The sequence below is a fragment of the Ischnura elegans genome, chromosome 11, assembly GCF_921293095.1.
Source record: "Ischnura elegans chromosome 11, ioIscEleg1.1, whole genome shotgun sequence".
Taxonomy (NCBI): Eukaryota; Metazoa; Arthropoda; class Insecta; order Odonata; family Coenagrionidae; genus Ischnura; species Ischnura elegans.
The window spans coordinates 67354143-67376152 of NC_060256.1; the positions used below are offsets into that span (position 1 = coordinate 67354143).

At 37.1% G+C, this 22010-nt stretch overlaps 1 protein-coding gene across 2 annotated transcripts in view; it reads right to left on the minus strand.

The window, feature by feature from the left end:
• Positions 1–2298: 2298 nt before the first annotated feature.
• The window catches only part of LOC124168411 (calcium-activated chloride channel regulator 1-like), a 78318-nt gene continuing 58606 nt past the window's right edge, over positions 2299–22010 (minus strand). The window contains exons 13-15 of one of the 2 annotated variants that reach the window (XM_046546627.1): positions 16490–16713; positions 8988–9177; positions 2299–3932 (exon numbers count right to left, since the gene is read on the minus strand). In XM_046546627.1, the coding sequence (XP_046402583.1) occupies positions 3418–3932; positions 8988–9177; positions 16490–16713 (929 nt within the window). In that variant the 3' untranslated portion in view covers positions 2299–3417. The remainder of the gene's footprint in view (positions 3933–8987; positions 9178–16489; positions 16714–22010) is intronic. The other variant, XM_046546628.1, reaches the window with a different exon arrangement.

Genomic DNA, 22010 nt, shown 5'->3' on the forward strand with positions numbered 1-22010 from the left:
TCCACTTTCTAAAATCGAATGGCTTAGCGTAGTTCGCACCTGGTGGGAGAGCTAAGCGGGAGCTTCATCCTTAACGACTGCTACAGAGCGACAAAGAGGCCGAATGTAACGTGAGTCGTTTTAAATTTTAGCATAGGAACCACTGAATGCAGTGCTGTAGTCAAATTTAGCCTGGCCTCTCACGTTCGGAAATAACGTCGTTGAAGACCTTACTTTTCAGTGCACTCTCGTAAAAAACAAAAGAAATGATAAGTCTTCTACTCATGGCATACATATTTAATAGCTCAAAACATAATGGGATAAAATTCTCGTAGTCCTTATCACCCAAACAACGGACGTAGGTAAACAAAGACCAATCATTACTCATGCTCAAAATTGAAATGTGGTAAATACTTACTGAGTACTGCATGAGAGAGTTTTTACCTTAAAATATTTTAAATTTGGAAATCTGAAATTTACTCGAATGTATTGTTACACATAACCGCTGCCAAGTTCAAAATTCCAAATTGTTTCAAAATTATTTAGTTTTATCACTTTCGCTAAATATTTGCTTAAGCTTGGGGTCTTTTAAAATGAAATTAAAAATATAAAAATATACTATAGATTTAAAATTGTTGATTTTGATGAATTTTCGATTCCCAAAAAGAAACAATCCCTTCAATCATTTATAGAAAGATAATATGGTTATTTGGGGACCCGTATTTAAGTTTGCTCACCAATTTTCCTTTTACGCGTCGTCAAAAATTTCTATTCCTTTATGTGTTCGTTACAATTTCTTTGAACCTAAAATCTAAATTTCTTGTATTACTGATATTGAATCATTTGTCATGTTGTTGACAAAATATTTTATTCTTTGTGTGTTCATTATTATATCTTTAATACCAAAAAAATATTCTTTTACAACTGATATTGAATATTTACTTAAAATGATATTTTTATTTTTGAGTAGAACACGGTACGTTATTTCTTTCTTTAGCTCGAACAGGTTATCCTAGTGTACCTATTAATGAAAAATAATTCGTGTTTTCGCACCATAAAACGCTATACTCCAGAACAGACTCACTCCAAGCAAGCTTAAAACCAATTATGAGTGAAAGGATTCTCCTTATGACACTACTCGATGAGAATCGTAAAGTGAAATTTGAATGCTTTTATTGACGCCTGAGCACCGCGCTATGAGCATGGTTTAGTGCCAGTACGTGGCTACTTATATGCACGGAATATGTGGTCATGCTGGGCAATAATGAAGCGATGAATGAATATGGTTCTTCTTAATAGTCTCCTTGGCCTTCATCGCGATATATTCGTGAGGGAATCTCGTTTTTATGCTGTCGGCATAGTCCAAGAGCCATGATCTCACAGAGCGACTGAAAGACACGAGCGACAAATACTCGGGACTTTTCCTCTCCTCAAATTCCTTGACTTTCACTCGCGTGCATTATTGATGGTATTGGAATCGCTTCCTTTGTATCCCCAGGAAATCTTGAAAATTTCATCGCATGCATAGAAGACCTTTAGTCAACATTTTTTGTTGGTCAAATAAAATAATCACATTCGGATAAGTACGGAGGTAAGATTAGCAAATGTGATGCACGAGTAAATATTGCTCAGGGTCCACCTAATATTCTCTGAAAATTTGAAGATGATGTTCAAATTGCTAAGCACATAAAAAGTCACTTAAAAAAGGACGGGTCGACGGAGAAAGCGACCTCTTTATAGAATTCAACAAATTAAACGAATACTTCGAGTCTTACCTAACCTTACCTTTTGTACTACTGTGACTTTAATCACCACAACCCATAAAAGCTTAAAAATACCCCTGTTTATTAACCTTAAGTAATCAGTTTGAATGAATGAAAAATTATTATATCGAGTCTCAAACTGCCTATTATTGTAAAAGCCTACCCATTATTGGAGTTCAGTGCATAAAAAATGCAATTTTTTAAATTTGGATAATTACTGATCACCACTACGCGTTGGTACCCATTTTATTAGAAGGTCAACGATGGAGACTTAGAGAAATATCTAGACAAGGACAAGGGAAGATTTTAATGTGATTTCTGTGTCCGTTGCCGTCAATAAAATGACGCTTTGAATAAATTATTTTTATTTCTGAACGAACTCCATACGGAGAGAGCGTGAAGCAGTTATAGACACAGCTGTTTTAGTCACCTATGCTTCAACAGAAATGTAAAATACTTACCTTGTATATATTACTGGAAGGCATTCTTTTGCTGAAATAATTCTTTCTAATTACTGGCAGCAGTGTTACACAGGACAAGGGCCAATTCCTTACACGTTACATTCGAATAAGATTTTGCAGTACCTCATTAAAGAGGTACGTGGTCTTGAAAATGAAAAACACAATTTTTTTAGCCTTAAGCTCATAATGAAAGCCCTATTGAGTCACTCTCTGGTTTTGGTTATTTTCTTTTTATCATTTTTCGTCTTTAAATTAACTAAAGATAATTATGCATTATGTAAAATAATAATATCAATAGTAAAATTTTCAAGGAGGCTTGAAATAGTCTCTGAACTTTGTCTATTACTTCTGTCAAGTTTAGTATTAACAAGTCTTTTTTATCACTTGCATGCACTTTCAGTGATACAATAATCTTTATGTAATATGCTGATTGTGCACTTATTAAAGGTATCTATTTAGAGTTTATTTACAATTCCATTTGGTTTTGAATCACAGTTTGGTAGTCACGTCATGAGCCAAGGGACAATCATATCTCCCTTTGCGTTTTGAATCCAGCCCTTTACATCTTCTAATTGGCTTTACACGTGAGGCACAGGGTGGACAGTTTCTTCAATACATGTCGATTCCAATTTTTTGCAAGGGCTTCTTCTTTAGGTCCAAATGTCATTTGTTTTATTTTCACTTGGTCAAACCGCTTGAGTTCCTTATGAACGGTTTATCATGCTGCCCAGGAATCTTTTGCATCTCCCTCTACATTTTTATACATTCCACTGCATTATCCCCAGAAACTGATTTTGGTGTCACCTCCTTTTTGAACCCAACAGCCATTTACCATACCTTCATGAAGTTTTGAATCGTAGTTCGGTGATTATATCGCGTGGGTACTTTATTAGTACTTTCTCACTTGGCCGAATGCGGGTACTATCGTGTATTTTTTCCACTTTGCGGACACAATCTATGACATCTGACCCCATGAAGTTACAGTCAGTGTGACATCCTTCTTTAACCTGGAATATCATTCGGCATATATTCATGCACCATTGAACCGAAGTTTGGTGGATACCTCACGAAGATACCTCGTGAACACTCTCATTGGTGTTTCTCCTAATGCGTTGCGAGCATAGTCCACAAGCTTCTCTAATCACTTGTAGCCACTATTTCTCTGAATTCTTTAGCCCCGGCTATCATTTACCCTATCGTTATATGGGTTTGAATCACAGTTCCGTTGTCACATCACGAGGGTCCCTTATGAACACTTCCTTATACGGCCCAGGCTCTTTCGCATCTCCATCTACGTTTTGGTCACAGTCCACGACATCATCTGATGACACGAAACCGTTATTGTTATGGCCTTCTTCTTTGGCCCCGAGTGTCATCCAGCGGTTCGCTTCTACCCTTCCAACAGTTGCGACTGACGCGGCCAGGTTCCCCGTCGACGTATAGCCCCTGGACATGCAGCTCCAGACTCCCTCGCCGTAGGTCTTCTGGATGCGGTCATCCGCTTCATTCCTACGTGCGGCGCCTCCTTTGAGGCAACTCCAGCCCAGAATTTTTTCTGTCAAGCTGTTGTGTCGCTTCCGGTGCTTGTAGCGGAAGATCAGAACGATGCCAGTCACTATGGCAGCCAACAGCAGGATGCCCACCACGGAGATCACCGCAATGAACCATGGTCTCCTGGTCAACGAGGACTTAGGGGTTGAGTGGGTGTTATTTCCTGGAAATATATGAGCTAAAGTTTAACTGGCGTGATTTGCCTGGTAATGAACCATTTCAATAGGAGACTTTTCTTCGGTCACAGTATAAACCGTGCATCAATCGTGAAACTCAGAGGAAATACACGTAAAAGTGAGCGCAAAGGCTGCTCAGTAATCAAAACCCGAGGTCAATATTGAGACCCTAGCTACCGTATTACATTGGGATATACAAACGGTGTCCAAAGTAAAGACTAAGAAATACTAGAGTTTCTTAAAATGCTGTTGCTTTTCCTTCCTCGTGAGTATCAAATTTTATGGAAATTACATTTCCAAAAGGAATGATCGACATGAAAGCAAACACATTTGTTTTACCAAAATGGCATTATTATTCTAGTCATAATAGTCATAATCTGCATTGATTTTTCGTACAAGTGAGTATCAGAGTATGAGCCTTTAGGAAAGCTGCTGATTTTTCAATGCAATTTCCCGAAGATATGGCCTGGAAATTCAAATTGATTGGCATGAAAATATCCCTAGACCGGGAATCGAATTACAAACTTTGTATTCCCGGGAAATTGCACAGGCCACACCCTCTGCAGGTTCCTTAATTTCTATGGCAGTTATACCGACGTAAATGGTTCAAGGTGTTGGGTCAGGTGATGGGAATTGTGTTAAATAAAGCTATAAAAGGACAAAACATAGGGAAAGGAGAGAGAAAATTAACTCTGCTTGTGGAGGATGAAATATTTTGAGTGGGCTTCAAGGAAGCTGTAGCTGATACAGTTTTAGGGTAAAGTACAGCCCGCAAGAAATAAAATGGATTATTTTGAATATTATTTTGTGGTGTAGACCAATGGCGGATCCAGAGAGGGGCTAGGGGGCAGTAACCCCCCTGGGATATCCAATTTACGCTAGATAAATGGTGATGTTGTTCAATTGTCGAATATATATTGAAAGGAGATTCCCGAGACACCTAAAAGCGTTGTCATAAGCCTCAAAATTACCCCTAGACCCCCACTGATGCTAAGAGGTTACCCCAGGCCCCTCTCTTAACCCCTCCTCGTTATCCCTATCCTGGATTCGTCACTGGCGCAGACATATTTTCCATGAATAATTTACTCCTGCTAACCATTTAATCAATCACAAGAAAACTAAGGTTATGCGGTTTTGTAAAGCATCACGAGCGAGGAATGTTAGACTTAAGATAAACGTGGGTGGTGAAAAACTTGAGCAGATTTAGCAGTTCAACTATTTAGGCAGTACGTTAGAGGAAAACGGATACAGTAGTAAGGACATTAGGAAGAGAATTGCATTAGAAAAGGAGGCGTTCATGAACAGGAAGGAGCTTCTGAGAGGATCGTTATGTAAGAATTTAAAGAAAAGGTTAGTGAAGAGTTTGATCTGGAGTGTAGCGCTTTACGGTGCGTAAACGGGGACACTATACAAGGAGGACCAGAGAAGACTGGATGCTTTCGAGATGTGGGTATGGAGAAGAATGGAGAAGGTGAAATGGACGGAGAGGAAAAGAAACGACGAAGTGTTGGATATGGTTGGCGAGGAGAGGCAGCTTTTAGATCAGGTACGGACGAGACAGAGTGCATGGATGGAGCGAATACTCAGCGGGGAGGGGATGCTGAAAATGGTGATAGAGGGAAGAATATTAGGGAAACGATGGAGGGGAAGGAAAAGAATAGGATTTTTAGATAGACTGAAAGGAAGTAGGCCTTACAGTGAATTGAAGAAGGCAGCGCTGGAAGGAAAGGGAGGCTCCCAGATCACTTCTTTAGTGCTCCATGGAAACATACCTTAATCGGTAGAATCTATATAACATGAAGCCCCTTAACGACCACTCATTCATTCACTCACGTATACAAATGTTTGGGGTGAACGAGACGAGATACGGCAAAAAGTCTAATGAAGACCCCCTCTAAAATTGTCTGAAACCCCAGGAAAAATTATGAAAACACTAAATTTACAATTATTTATCCGTCTATTCAATTAAAAGTGAGCATAGGGATTAGTTTAAAAAATGGCCACCAAATTCCAATGGCGGCGCGGCAGTCATACAAGCAAACAACAATCATAGCAACATATTTGTTTATGCAAACAAGAGGAGCTAAACTGGGAAAGAAGATAAAGGAAATGAAACGAAAAACTGATAAATATAAGGTAGGAAATTAAGAAAGTAATAATTGAAGTGTCTATTTCTTTGCGTCTTCTTTCCGCAAGAACAAACACCTGTTTAAATCAAAGCGCATTCAAATGAAAAGCGGAGAGATGTAAGGTAAGAAATTAGTTGTTGTTTTTGGTATATTACATCGAGAGTGTGGTGGTTATTAATTTCAAAGTTAACAAGTGCTCTAAATGCCATATTAGAAATATGATTCGTGCTGTTGACTATAGTTCGTATCTTGTTGGCGATACACGATTGTAGTAGAAAGACTTTTAAACAAGTCTTACATAATATAGGTTGGTAAAAATGATTTTATTATCGTGTTTTGTGATGGTGATAACTTTTTATTTTTGTTCACGTTCTTTTTTCCGTTAATTTCCTTTTTAATGTACAATGTTATCCGTGAGCTGCAGGAGTGAATAGGCAGTGAATAATACAATATGGAAGATAAGTGCAAATAAAGGTATTTCTTATTCAATTATTTGTCTTGCGAAAATCACGTTTCCTTGAGTGACTAAGTTATTCAACTGTGAAAATTATCGAAATCTTGACATTCACAATGTCTTGTACACCAAAGGCTGTGATCCGTTACTCACCAGATTTATTGCGCATTGCGTTGGATATTAAAGCTGAGATATTTGTGTATCCCGATTCATTAAAACTTTAAATAGAGATATTTCTGAAGTGAAATCATTCGCGATCAGGATCAATAATATTTCGATAAAATTCGTCATACTAGCCCCAATTCATGCTAAGGCGCATTTGTTTCTAGATATTGATATTCAGTCCCTACGTAATTCGCTTACGAAGCGGGGAACAGCTGTTACATCTTATTCGTATATGATATAAGAATTTGGTTGAGTTTTGTGGAGAATAATTAATAAACGTGTTTTTCATTGTAATACGTAAAGTCGTTATGTTATGATATTACGTATGCATTGGGTGTTACAGTGGAACGTGGTCTCAACGTTTTTTGTATTTGAATTGAATAAGTTAGAGAAACTCGTAGAAATTTATTTTACTTTTTTAGCCCCTCAGAAAAACGTTTCTCTTTATAAATATTTACATTCATATTGTAGCCTACGTACCATGCGCTCGTTTTACGTAGCCAGCTTTAAAGTAAACGATCCTTAAGTAACAAGTAGCAAACAAAAAGTGTAAGACCTCCCACAGTGAGCATAACAGGCCGGAGGCCTTTTTCGGGGGGGCCTAGGGGGGGCAGAGCCCCCCCAGCGAGCTAAGCGAGTCTATATAACATGAAGCCCCTTAACGACCACTCATTCATTCATTCACGTATACAAATGTTTGGGGTGAACGAGACGAGATACGGCAAAAAGTCTAATGAAGACCCCCTCTAAAATTGTCTGAAACCCCAGGAAAAATTATGAAAACACTAAATTTACAATTATTTATCCGTCTATTCATATGAAATTGAGTGTATGGGGATTAGTTCAAAAAATGGCCACCAAATTCCAATCGCGGCGCGGCAGTCATACCAACGAACAATCATAGCAACATTTTTGTTTATGCAAATAAGAGGAACTAAATTGGCAAAGAAGATAAAGGAAATGAAACGAAAAACTGATAAATATATGGAAGGAAATAAGGAAAATAATATTTGAAGTGTCTATTTCTTTGCGTCTTCTTTCCGCAAGAACAAACATCTGTTTAAATCAAAGCGCATTCAAATGAAAAGTGGAGAAATATAAGGTAGGAAATTAGTTGTTGTTTTTGGTATATTACATCGAAAGCGTGGTGGTTATTAATTTCAAAGTTAACAAGTGCACCAAATGCCATTTTAGAAATATGATTCGTGCTGTTGACTATAGTTCGTATCTTGTTGGTGATACACGATTGTAGTAGAATGGCTTTTAAACAAGTGTTACATAATATAGGTAGGTAAAAATATAATTTCATTTTTTGTGATGGTGATAACTTTTTATTTTTTTACGTTCTTTTTTCCGTTAATGTCCTTTTTAATGTACAATGTTATCCGTGAGCTGCAGGAGTGAATAGGCAGTGAATAATACAATATGGAAGATTAGTGCAAATAAAGGTATTTCTTATTCAATTATTTGTCTTGCGAAAATTACGTTTCCTTGAGTGACTAAGTTATTCAACCGTGAAAATTATCGAAATCTTGACATTCACAATGTCTTGTACACCAAATGCTGTGATCCGTTACTCACCAGATTTATTGCGCATTGCGTTGGATATTAAAGCTGAGATATTTGTGTACCCCGATTCATTAAAACTTTAAATAGAGGTATTTCTGAAGTGAAATCATTCGCGATCAGGAAAATTATATTTCGATAAAATTCGTCATACTAGCCCTAATTCATGCTAAGGCGCATTTGTTCCAGATATTGATATTCAGTCCCTACGTAATTCGATTACGAAGGGGAACAGCTGTTATATCCTATTCGTATATCAAGAATTTGGTTGAGTTTTGTGGAAAATAATTAATAAACGTGTTTTTCATTGTAATTCGTAAGGTCGTTATGTTATGATATTACGTTTGCATTGGGTGTTACAGTGGAACGTGGTCTCAACGTTTTTTGTATTTGAATTGAATAAGTTAGAGATACTCGAAGAAATTTATTTTACTTTTTTAGCCCCTCAGAAAAACGTTTCTCTTTATAAATATTTGCATTCATATTGTAGCCTACGTACCATGCACTCGTTTTACGTGAAAGTGGAAATATTGCTTATACCTAAGCTTGCCAGCTTAAAAGTAAACGATCCTTAAGTAACAAGTAGCAAACGAAAAGTGTAAGACCTCCCACAGTGAGCATAACAGGCCGTAGGCCTTTTTCGGGGGGGCCTAGGGGGGGCAGAGCCCCCCCAGCGAGCTAAGCGAGTACTGTAATAAAAACCATTTAATCGTAATCACGCGTAAAACAGTGGCTATTCTCACCTGAATTTGTATTGGATGAAACGGCGGCTGGATTTGGGAGGGCATTAGTCCTTGTAGCTCTGCTTGGTATGGCATCGTTCATCCTGGTCAGGAAGGTATACCATTCTGAATCGGATATATCCAGTGGATTAGACGCTGATTTATTTTCAGCACCTTTCAGGTAGACTGGAACTATCCTTGAAAATTCTGACTGTTTGGAATGTGGAAAAATATTGCAATAAATATCATAGCTGTGATTGAAACATTAAACAGCTTAACTCGCAAAAATTTAAAGATTGGTGTTCATCATCATTTAATCTAATGCTTGGCGATAGATATTATTTTATCAATATATTGATGCTATTAAATCTTATTATCGATAAATTATCCTCACAATGAAGCTACTCTGGTTTTAGTGATATAGGTAAGTAATGACATTTTTTCAAAATTGAAGTCAAGGTAGAACAAAACAGCAAAATATTTTTCAGGCAGTGCTCCCAAAATTATTACTTAATGAACACATTCATATCTGATGGTTCATTAGTTAGTTGTAGCTGTAACCAATGTAAGCGTATACTGTTTAAACCCAAATACCAAACGAATTATGAATTTTAATGCATTTTTGCAGTGATTGAATCCGTAGCAGTGGTGTCATGTTGCCGGAACGGCGTTATATAGTCAAATAACACGTAATAGTCATATAACACTTGTATTAATTTTGTTGCCCCAAAATTTCTAATTCCTACATATATTTGTAACCAAAACAAAAAAATTTTTATATATGCAGGCGTAACTTGTTATAAAAACACACAGAATAATATTTCACTTATAAAAGAAGTTAAGGAAAGTGCGTTCCGGCACTGCTAATTTTGCCATGACACCACTGATCTTTGTTGGTTGTAGCCTCGGAATAGCTAGAATATGAAATGCCTTCCAACAAAAAAGGATACCTGTTTCTCGTGTCTGGAGGTCCTTACTCAACAAAAATATTCAAGGATTGCAAATATGCACCATCTATTGCCTCTAGCCCTCTACTTTAATGTCCAACTCCCCGCGTTTAGAGAAGTTAACACAACTTCCCCAGGAGTAAATCCAGTACGTGTGGAATCCCCTGCCTGGATAATGCGACACGATGGTGGTACTTGATGTCATTCATGTAAGTCTAGAATATGTGCATATGGTGTTTTCGTGAAATATTTCACTACGAACGAGTCGAAAACAATGCTCTTCAGGTGAATGGTACAGAGGTGATGGCTAACTACTAATGAAACTTAAGAGTCGACAAGTTAATTGTTGACGATCTTTTAAATACTCAGTTAAGAGTCTCGAAAACAGAATTTGATATTCCCGCAGAATATACCTCTTAAGAAGGAATTAAAAAAAACATTAGGAAACAATCCTTGTTTTTAGTGAACCGAAAATCAATGCGGGAAATTTCGGCTAAAAACTGATGTAACCACCGCCTCTGCTGAGCAACAACAAATTTGAGAACTGTTATTTTTTCATATAAATGTCAGTTGGCTTGATATATTTAGTTATATGTTTGATTTGTCCTCAAAGTCATGCCTAATGGATGACGTACATCTAACCTATCTATGAATTTTATTACGTGGAAGCGCCATTTGGCCAGATGAGCGTCGCCAGAGCTAACAGCCTCTACTAATATCACCGTGGGGCAAATTCGTCTCCGAAGAAGATGAAATTACAGTTCACATAAGGGGACTCCACTTGAAATTCAAATAGCGTATCCATAGCAAGAGACGTTATCGTTACCCGTGACGTGGACACAAGCAGCTTGCTTTGACGACCATTCTAAGGCGTTAAAGGTATATCCTTAGCTGACTCTATGAAATGCATACTCTAAGATATTTCCCCTACCTTGGAATTAAATTTTATGGTGTAAATACAAAGTATATAAGTTATGCTACGATACGTCATGTTTTTCTCGCTGCTTACTATCTTTAAGGAAAGGCCTATTATTATTTCTAACGGCAAAGTCATGGAAGAGCTTTAGAAGTTCCATGCCAACCCATGGGACTAAATTTGACCGAATCATTGGCAGTCTGGAAGCTATATACAAGGCTAATTCCCCTGAATCTTTAAATGCGAGAGACGTGGGAGGTTTAGGCCAGAAATAGGAGCAGGGACTATCAGCAGACCACTGGAATTGCAACTATATTACTGTGACGTATCCTATAATAATTATTTAAGTATTCTACCGGTTAAGGTAGGTTTCCATGGAGTACTTCTGAAGAATCCTGGGAGCCTCCCCATCCATCAAGCACTTCCCTCTTCAATTCACTGTGAGGCCTACTCCCTTTCATTCCATCTAATAAGTAATTCTATCCTGTCTCCTCCGTATCTCATCGTATGATAGTACCCAGTTTTTTAAACGCTTTTTCTTAACCTGCTTCGTCTGTTTGCCTATTCCAGCGATGGGATATAGTAGCTGATTTTGAAGCCTCTTACCATTATCGGATCGGCTTGAAATTTAGCGCATTGCTCGCTTCTGATGAGAAAAAAGATTCAACTATCAGAAATTTGAAATTTTATTCCATTGTGCTGTAGTTGATACGTTCAGTTGGAAAATAGTTTTAAAATGTCTCAATAGATGACGTTAGTCAAAAATTTTAAGCAAAAATTTATTTAACAGCTATGATTTAATCGATTACATGATGTTCCTTTAAAAAGTGGAAAATGAAAATAAAAAATTTACAGATTAAAAAAAAACGCTTTTTCCAAAAACGGTAAAAATGCTTTAAAAATAATAAAGCTCAGAGAATAAAGGATGAATGCTGATTAGTTATAGATTTTAATAATTGTATATCAATCTTTACCAACTTATCAGGCTCTAAAACACTTGTCTAATATAGCGATTCATCACCCATGCGTTAACATCCGAGGGACCTAAAGCTTATTTTATTTATACTTCTCATTTCATTTTCTACCGTTTTTGGTGATAGCTTGTTTTTTTAATCTTTTTAAATCATTATTTTTGACTTTTTCCAGTTCAGCTCTGTCAACCCGAGAATCTTCGAGATAATTCCATATTACGCTGTTTTGTGTACAATCTTCCTTTAGTATTCTCTGGGTGCGATAGAGCCACTACTCTTTGCATTCCCACCTTGTACATTTTCTATTTTCCTTGCCTGTGACTCAATTATCTAGCCTCCGAGGTTAAAAGATGCATTAGGTTATTTAATGATAATGTATTCACTTGCCTTAAAGTGACTTCAAAATGAGGCTAAGTATTATCAGCGTGGTGTGCTTTGAAAATCACAATCACTTCGTGAAAGCTGGAATACAGCATTTAACATTTTTGAGGGATGCAATACCAATATTAGATATTTCATGGCTCTTCAATCCATGACAATCGGTGATAATTGAAACCGTACAGTGATAAATGAAGTGGAAGATATTGCATGAAATGCGTATAAAGCTGAACTTTTGAGATACTTTCAAGTATAAAATGAATCCGTAAAAAGATGATAAAATGGGGGATATTGAATAAAAACTCGTTTCCTCTGACTAGGTATTTCTCATCAACAGATAACTTAAGCATTTGGAGATCCAGTTAACACATAGGCACAACAGTAAACACAAAAATGTAGAAAGCTTTTTTTTTTTTGAGAATGAAATTTAAAAGTGACATTAAATATTCGCTTTGCCAATTTGCTTTGATTCCCAATTCATATCGCCCAAAACCTTATCATAACAATTAGCAATATTTATCATTTTGTTATCCCTGTCTATTATTCCATACTCTCTTATATTCCATACTCTCCATCACTCAATCTTATATTACCAAATTTTGAGCGATAAAGTAAACACATATATAGAGGGTAGGATTTTGGATCAGAAGGAACATGTTGAGGAACGAGAATAAGTTTCACGGACAGTACGAAGGCAGTAGAAGGCCATATACTAAGATGAATGGAATAATACAAGGCAGCAAAGAGACAGAAGAGGGTGATCACGTATGCCGTCAGCAATCAATGGTTTGCGAGCTCACTTTGTGTAATGGTGGCTTAATAAATTTAAAAATAAACTTTGCTGTATTTCGTGAAGCATTTATTACAAAACTCAACCGATTTCGACCTTTTCAGGTCATAGATAAGATAAAAGAGATAAAAGAACCACTTTCTTGATTTTCTTGACCGCAAGAAGTCCTATTACTTCTTGATAATGACCTGAAAAGGTCGAAACCGGTTGAGTTTTGTAATGAATACTGTGTGGAATACAACAAATGTTTACTTTCGAACCCATTATGTACGCCGTTTTTGATGATGTACTAACTGAACCGGTATATTTACATAACCAATGCCAAGTAAAATGAAACTATACTGATAAAATGCCATTGAGATAATAATTACAAAATTTTTAATAATAGCAAAAAAATAGTAAAGGGAGCGTGGTCGCCCATTGGGTAGAGCGGTTTGTTGGTGCTTAGTCCTCGGTTCAAATCCCGGATGAAGCCTTAGGACCCTCCAAAACAAAAATTCTTGAAGTGAGAAGGTAGCCTGGGGAAATAAACTGGCCTTCCTACTGCATGTGTGGCATCACATGCCTGTACTTTAGAGTCATGTCTGGGGTGAGCTCTACCCTCACCTATCCGTACCAAGCTTCAGGTTCAATAGCTTGAGTGAGTAAGAATAGAACAAACAGTTAGATGTATTCCTAGAATGTGATGTTTGATGATACCAGAATTGACCGCAAGGACATAAGAATGAACATTAGGTTATAGAAGTAGGCATTTTGGAAAAGGAGATTACGAGCACCTTTTGATTCAGTAATGCTTGCTTCTGATGACAATACAATGTTCTAAAATCAGGCATTTGAAGTTTCATTCAATTGTTATCTACATTTCCACAAAGAGAAATAGTTTTAAATTTTCTCGATAGATGTTAATAGTATTGATTGTTTTGGTAGAAGTGACTTTCAACAACCCTGCTTTAATCCATAAAATGAATTTACCGTTAAAAAGTGGAAAATAAAATAAAAAACATAAATTCCACGAAACAGGGAATGTTGAATAAAAACTCTTTTCCTCAGTACTCGTCAAACAGTTAACTCAAGCATGCGGAGATTCAGTAAATACATAAGCACAACAGTAAACACAAATAAAAAATATATGAAAGCATTTATCTGCGATAAAGAAATTCAAGAATTTCAGTTCAAGTGTCCACTTTTTTGAGCCCCACTAAGCATGAAATAGCTATAGGTTTTAGATTGCACACCGAGGATGAGATGGCGCAATTATTAAGGAAAGAGTAAAGAATCATTACCACTGCTAAACTCACTCGTATTAAAACCTAAATAGTAGTATTAAACCTATAATGTACTTTTTAGTACTATTTAGTCTTAAAAGTACTACTTAGTATTATTGCGAAAATGCTAACTTGCCTCGACAAGACGTTTCCGAATCTATTGTTCCCTCAACAATCAATCCACCAAATCGTTGCCTCAACAATTGCCCCACCAAAGTTACTCAAAGTGATTGCGCAAATTTAAACTTAAATTACGTTGTGATTAGTTATTGTTTTTTACCCACTGCATGTTCCTGGATGTGCTCTTAAGCTGCGCAGGAAATAAAAACTTAACGAAAACACCCTCCTGATTATCATTTAGTTAAATTGCACTCATTTCCAACTATAATTCCCTTTCACCTTAAAGTGTTAGCGAAGGATAGCACCTCTAATGGCAGTGTTGTAAGTTTGGTGAAATAAAGAATTAATATTGATTACACGGTTGACGACTTTACTTGGTGGAGTTTGGGAGTTATAAAAATAAGGCATAATTTCATTTAAGCAACTGGTATGGGTGCTTACTTAGCCATGGGTACAACTCGTGAGGGAGTTGTATCCATGGTAATGGTGGATTTAATACCAGAACTGGTTGGGAAAATGGTTTATCACACCCATAATCATTAATATGGAATTATACCGGGTGAGGAGGAGTTCGGGAGAATATTGGTGAAAAGTTTTCATATTTGAGGTTTTGTAACTAATTAAGCCGGTATTTACCTGAATTTTACGTTAAATTAATGGATACGTGAAGTTTCCCTACTTAACATATGAGGAATGAAACTAATTTGTACATTCTAAATAGCGTTATTATTGACTCGATCGATTTCGACGATAATACAACATTTTCAAGGAGTTTGCACGTAACTTTTAAAATGATGCATTTATCATTTTTATGATTTTTTCTCTGTGGGTCTTTCGCACGATGCATTTATCGTTAAAATCGACCGAGGATAAATAAAGCTGCGTAGAAAGTGAAAACTAAATTAATTTTTCATCGTTACTAGCTCCAGTGGGTATCCACTATCATGTATACCGAAGACGTGAGGAATTTCTCTGTAAGTTTCTATCCATTCCATCATACGAAAGCGCATTCGTACGTAGTAAATATTTAAGTATTCTCTTGCTGACGAGACAAGGAAGTGGGTGGTAAATCTTTCATCGGCTATCGCGATGGAAGTGGACGGGGGACTTAGAAAATGCTAATAATGCGCAGAGCTCATGACGCCATGCACGCAAGGACAGTAAACTCATTACTCGTCGGAGTCTTTGTTCCTTTCTCGATCGATCTCTTAAGTAAGGCTGCGACGTATAGACTTACAAATACTCATTTATTCCGAATGAGTCATCATTCACGTTTAATTATTCCGCAGATGAGCAGTTGCGGGAGAGTGAGGTGGATTTAGCGACAAACAAGGGATTAATTTAGTAGTTAATCATTCTATCATCAGAGGTTCTGATTAATGAAGAGGATCTATCGTTAGGTGACATATAAACAAGAGGCGAATGAAGGTTACTCAGTAACCTGAACCGAGGCCATAACTGATGCTTCATCTTCCGCATTCCAGAAGCCATTCGAGAATTAGAAATTGGAATAAAATACAGAGTAAGTACTAATAAATATACTTTAATAAAATCTTGATCCGGGAAAAAGATTAAAAATTGTGCATTTCACTGAAGTTACCATATGGAATTTTTTCACTGTCAGTTTCGCTTCAATTCGGTATTATCAAGTGGTAAATATATAGATCTTGGCTTTTTAATAATTGATAATGCTTCAATGTAGCAAAAATAAGTGTGAATATGCAGCGTACTTAAATTGACCTTAAGTACCAAATACTTTCAGTACTTAATACTAAAGTGGAATGCATAGTTTATCATTATTGTCCAATAAAATGGAGTTCCACATAGTATCGGCCCCATCAATCAATTAAATCAAAATTTTGGTACTGTTCACTCTTCAAGAGTATTTGATTCATTCGAGGTAATATGAAAAATCAATATAAATATCATGTTATCAAAGGCTATTCTCATGGTCAGCCAATCAGACCCATCAGATCAATCACTTAAACTAGGATTTTGCTATTTCAATCTTGGTCCTATTCGCAGAAGCCAATACGCGCTATTGTATATATATTTACCCAGAGAATTTATATACCTGATAGTGGCGCTTTTAATTTGTTTTGAAAATGATTCGTTTGACATTCTTTATTTCCTTACCTCTGTTCCCAGTCTGTTTACCGATCGAATGCGGAAATAAGCCGCTGTCGATGCATTCTTCATTTGGATGCGAGAAATCACGGTATGCTCCTCGCCAGCATCCAGCGGCGCCAACCCATTCTCTGGGAAGATATCACGTCTCTCAATTGCGGTCCAGTTGGCAGAACCGTTGAAATTCAAAATAGCATCCAGGTTGAAGGAGGAGTATAAAAAATACCGAGTCACTGCAATAAAAAAGTTTGTTTTTTGAAAATTTGTATTGTGGATAAAAAAATGAGGTCCCTTTGGAGAATAATGTCAATGAGGCATGCATATGAATATCTTAAAGTTCATAATTATATTATAGAATTTTGCTCAAATTACATCAATTTTTGGTATTTTCGACCTTCTTGTGGACATTTTTACTAAAATATTAGTTTATTTATGTGAACTCTAATCCCTAGGCTTATGTGAATAAGATTTAAGGCAAAATTTGGCAGTAATGTGAAATAGCGTACAGTGGTTTCCAAAAGTTTCGTCACAAATTCACCGGCGCCACTTTCGCCGCAGCTTGGAAATTAAGTTTCGGTATTTTTATGGTATCAGGAGTAGGGAAATTTGAACAAAATTGTGGTCTCCCGCAATATTTTTATTACCACATCATTTAAGGGCAATTATGCGGGATATGTGAAATGTTTAATGCCACATGAGTTGTGCAGCTCATGCTAGAAAATAAATACACCTCCAGAACTTCAATTTATTTTCTCTCGTTAATTGACCGATCCATCGAAGTGTATCGCCGACGAAGACGGTCGCGGACGCGATTGAACAACCTCAGCTGGAGTCAAACTCCAGGAACATAAGCGCAATCTGAGTTCAGATTGGCGAATAGAATGAACAGAGGAAACACGTCCTGCACACGTTGGGCCTTCGGAATGTTTTCTTTCGGACTCCATGACGAGGTTTTTCCTGTCTTAAGATGGACTCGCCGTTTATGTTTCACAAATATGTGGCTCCGTGGCCGAGCAAAAAAATAACGAGAATTTAAAAAAAATACTTATTTGTCTGCATTAATGTTGTCGCCTTCAAGATAGCCTCCATTAGATATTATGCTCTTATACAAGCGCTTCCTGCAATCCGCGAAAAACTTCTAAAACTCTTAGGAAAATTCTCAGGAATCCTTATACCTTACGCTACACGTCTATTAAGGCGGCTTGCAGTGTGGTATATGGTTGTAATTTTAGACATGTGTAAGGTCGAATATCGCACGATGTAGGCTTAAGTAACAATCCCTGTCAATGATAAGCAAGTGGTGATGGATTGCCACACAAGGACAAACGCCAAAAAAAAACCTTGATTCAGATAGTAATGCGCTCTTCAATTGATCATGCTGAGAAGGAAGTCTGTGGTTAATGAAGTAGGTACTTTAAGCTCAGATCCATTCTTAGCATCGCGACCGCAGGCAGACACAGTGTCTGGAATAGATTAACCTTGCAAATTCATGACATAAGCCATGGCGGAGGTTAGCTGGGCATATCGATGTTTTTTCCATCGTGCTTATCTTTTTCAAGGAGGTAATGTTAGATAGGATATATGGCGGTTCCTTAAACATGCTACACAAGTTAAGAAAGGGCGATAGTAGCCTGTTTTGGAAATATGGACTCACATTTAATTCTCAGTGATAATTTAGCGAGTAAGTGCATTGAAAATGCCTGCTATTCGTTAACCTAGGAACGTTACAAATCAAGTAATTAATCAGATTTCTATGAACTCATTTCCTTCAAAAATTGGCCAAAAAAGTATAACATCCTTTTAAGATTATGGCAATTAAAACTACTACGAATAATTGCATCGAAGAATAAAAAATAATTTCGATAGAGTTTACACAACTAAAAGGACATTAAAAAACCAACAATAAAATCAAAAGGCAATTGCCAAAAAATGAACGAAATCGATTCGGCTTGTAGATAAATATTATCAAACATAACAGTTCATTTAGTGACGATTGTTGGTATTAACTGCAATTTCGATAGCTCTGCGCTATACGAGGGCTGTTAAAAAAGTATCGTGCCTTCTGTCCTCCTGCGTAAGCGAATGAAGCTCTGGCGGCCGAGCTTAGCGGGTATGTGGAGGGGACTGTCATCCACGCGCATGCATCGTTTCGTGTCATGAGAAAGCTTCAGTCGCTGGCAGTCAGCCTAGTGAAGCAGACCTGTCTATTTTGCTGGGTTTTTATCAAGTTATAAAATGACAGAAAACATTAGCCGGGTTACTGATTTACATTTTGCCAAAAGTTTGCGATTCGAAAGTGGAAACAATGGGGAACATGCATGAAATTATATTCATCATGCTGTTAAGTCTCATTGAATAGACAATTTTCTCACGATTCCAAATATATAAGCCAAAACTCTCCTAGTACTCCACAAATATCAGTAAATGCTAATTAAAAGTGCTCGAATATCGCTTGAAATCACGTGACCTGAAACGCCTTCTGACGTCATCGCACGGCACACCATTCACTTTGCTAAGAGAGCAGAGCCGTAGAGCCTTAATGCAAGATATCGAAGTAAAACTCATCTTTGAGCGTTGTAGTAGTTCCTCAAAGGATAAATTGACTTAAGAAGGATTTAAGAAGGCACAATACGACAGTTTACTTTTGGTAGACTCCTTAATATGGCGGCTGATTTTCTGAAAAACAGTGATTGCTTCGTCATTAGCGCGATGCGTGGAGTAGAAACAAGCAAGTAAATAATTATGCAGTTAAACAAAATTACATTACGAACGTTTTTTAATATTTATTTTTGTCCATTAAGAATTGATAAATCCATTGCTAGCTGAAAATCTATCTTATGTATGTATTTACTTAGTAACCATGAGGAACTTTGATAGTTTTCCCCAATCGGCCGGAGTTGAGATCCAAATGATCGTTAAATGGTAATAAAAAGTACCAATTTGATAGACACAGAAATAAGTTTCAATTACTATTTACTCCGTATTTACTCAATTTCCTGTTTTTGAACCGAAATCCACTGCAGAAACGAGTCGAAATTTTAGGTTTTTCGTTTACATGCAGCGATCTTTTTTGGCATGACAGTGGCAAATATTAAGTGTACCTTGACAAAAGCCTCATATTTCTCGTATATTCCTTATTTTTCTCCGTGGTTTAATCGTAATCAGTATTTATTCTCGTGAATAGCCACCTTCCTTTATATTTAATCCTACAATCGGTTAACTATTAGGTGCATTTCTAGGGTTGTTTACAAAGTGAAATGAGTGATGAATCCTAAATTTGGCGGCTATATGAGAAAAACTGGCAATTCGATAAAACCCTACTGTAACCCTGATTCAAGAGTGTACTTACGTTGAGACATATTCCGTTGAAAATTTAAATAAAGTATATGACTCCATTCTGTAGGTCGTCAACCACTTTCTTCTATTATTTTTGCCCTTTGGGACACAAGCACAAACCTTCTCCGGCGAGAAAATAGAGGTACTTGAGCGCCGGGACACTATACACGATTTCACACGTTTTTCTATTGTATGTCCATACTGCAATACACTTATTCCACTAAGCAAATGATGTAGGTGTGCAGCGCAGATCACAATGTGCAATCAACCTAATGTCATTTAATCTTTCCAATTCTCCCCAAACAATCCCCTTTATTTATTTCAACAACGCCTTGGCAACCCAATATATTCATAATCTGCATTTTGACGTAAGAAAAGCAATTATTTTCGCCAAATTTGCGTTTTAGCCCCTGAATAGACCGGTTTTTTATCCACTGCCTCAGTCTGTCATCAGTGGATACCGTGCCGTGACGTTACGCTCCAATAGCGTCGTGTTTTCAAGCAGCCGATGAAGATTAATTTTTAAAGACTCATAACTCGGCTAAAAAATATTATTCATCCGCGAAATTTTCGGAGAGTACATTTGAGGTAGGGACATTCTTATTAAAGCACTTTAAAAAAATTGTGCATGTTCGCCATTCGCAAGATTCAACAGGCTTTTGGGGGGTCTGCCATGAGCAGTACTTGAATAAAAGAGTGGTACAATCAATTAAAAAATGGTCAAACGTCAGTGGAAAAAGAATCGCGTTCAGGCAGGCCAAGTCAAGGTCATGTTGACTGTCTTCTTTGACAGTCAACAAGACCTTGACTTGGCCTACCTGAATGCGATTCCTTTTCCACTGACGTTTGACCATTTATTAATTGATTGTACCACTCTTTTATTCAAGTACTGCTCATGGCTCCAGTGGAGTGATGCATAATGAGCACACACCATCCGACCAAACCATCACAAAAGAATACTATCTTGAGGTTCTTACTGTTAGTCGCCCACGTGATGCTGTGCGGCGCAAACGACCGAATCTGTGGGCAACAAAAACTTGGCAGCTCCATCACGTCTTCACACATGCCCACTCTGCATATCTAATTCAGAGTTCTCTCGCTAAGAACAGCACTCCTATGGTTCTCCGAGCTCCGTACTCCCGCGACATGGATCCCAGCGACTTCTGGCTATTTCCTAAGCTGAAAATGCCCCTGAAAGGGACTCGATTTCAAGAAAGAGAAGACATCAAACAGAACACGACGGCTGAGCTTAACAGCAATCCAAAAGATGCCTTCCAGAAATGTTTGTGAAATGCCTTGAAACAGTGGAAGAAGCGCTGGGAGAAGGGTGTGCATCACCAAGGAGACTACGTTGAAGGAGATTAAAAGTTAGTAGCTCTAGTTCTTTAAATGCACTTTTGAATAACAAAAGTCGTATAATTTTTGAACAGCGCTCGTAATAGTAAAGAAACGGATTATGTATTTATATAATTGCACATCTAATACTTATATTAACTGCCCGTCCAATGATACAATTATTTCTTGGAGTATGGTATTATGAAGAGTACCATATGAATTTCCTCCCCGAAGTTCTCACTAACACATATAACACTCAAATGTTCCCAACAGATCTGTTCCGAAATGATAAGGCATGAGAATCAAAATTAGAATTAAAATTATTTTCTGAACGCGGTTAATTCTTTACAGTTCTTTTATCAATGGGATCTAGTTAGTATCTCATTTATAAGTTTGTAATAATACATTCGATGAAGAATAAGGTAGTGAAAAATGTACAGACATGAAATTCCACGAATACCACCTAGGAGAGTTCACACACATTAACTAAATAGGATGATAACATGCCGACTCGTCGACGTGTATTTTAAAAGCTCTTGATGGATAATTTTTCTTTGCAACGTAGTGTTAGAAAAAATACCCTCTTCTGGTGGGTGAAAATTTTTCCACATTAAGAAGCAATTATTACGTAATTTGTAAATTTTGTAATAATAATAAACAAAAATTATGGGTACTTGCAAAATTATGGAATATTTTTGCATTATATTTTCAGGATAACTTACAGGAATGAACGTGGCTCCATCTGAGAAAATAATTCAAAAACTCATGTATCCTACTTGTACCACTCTGTAACAGTTTCATCCAGAATGCATTCTAATGAGATATTTTATGGGCATGTTCATAAGGCATAGGTGGGTTT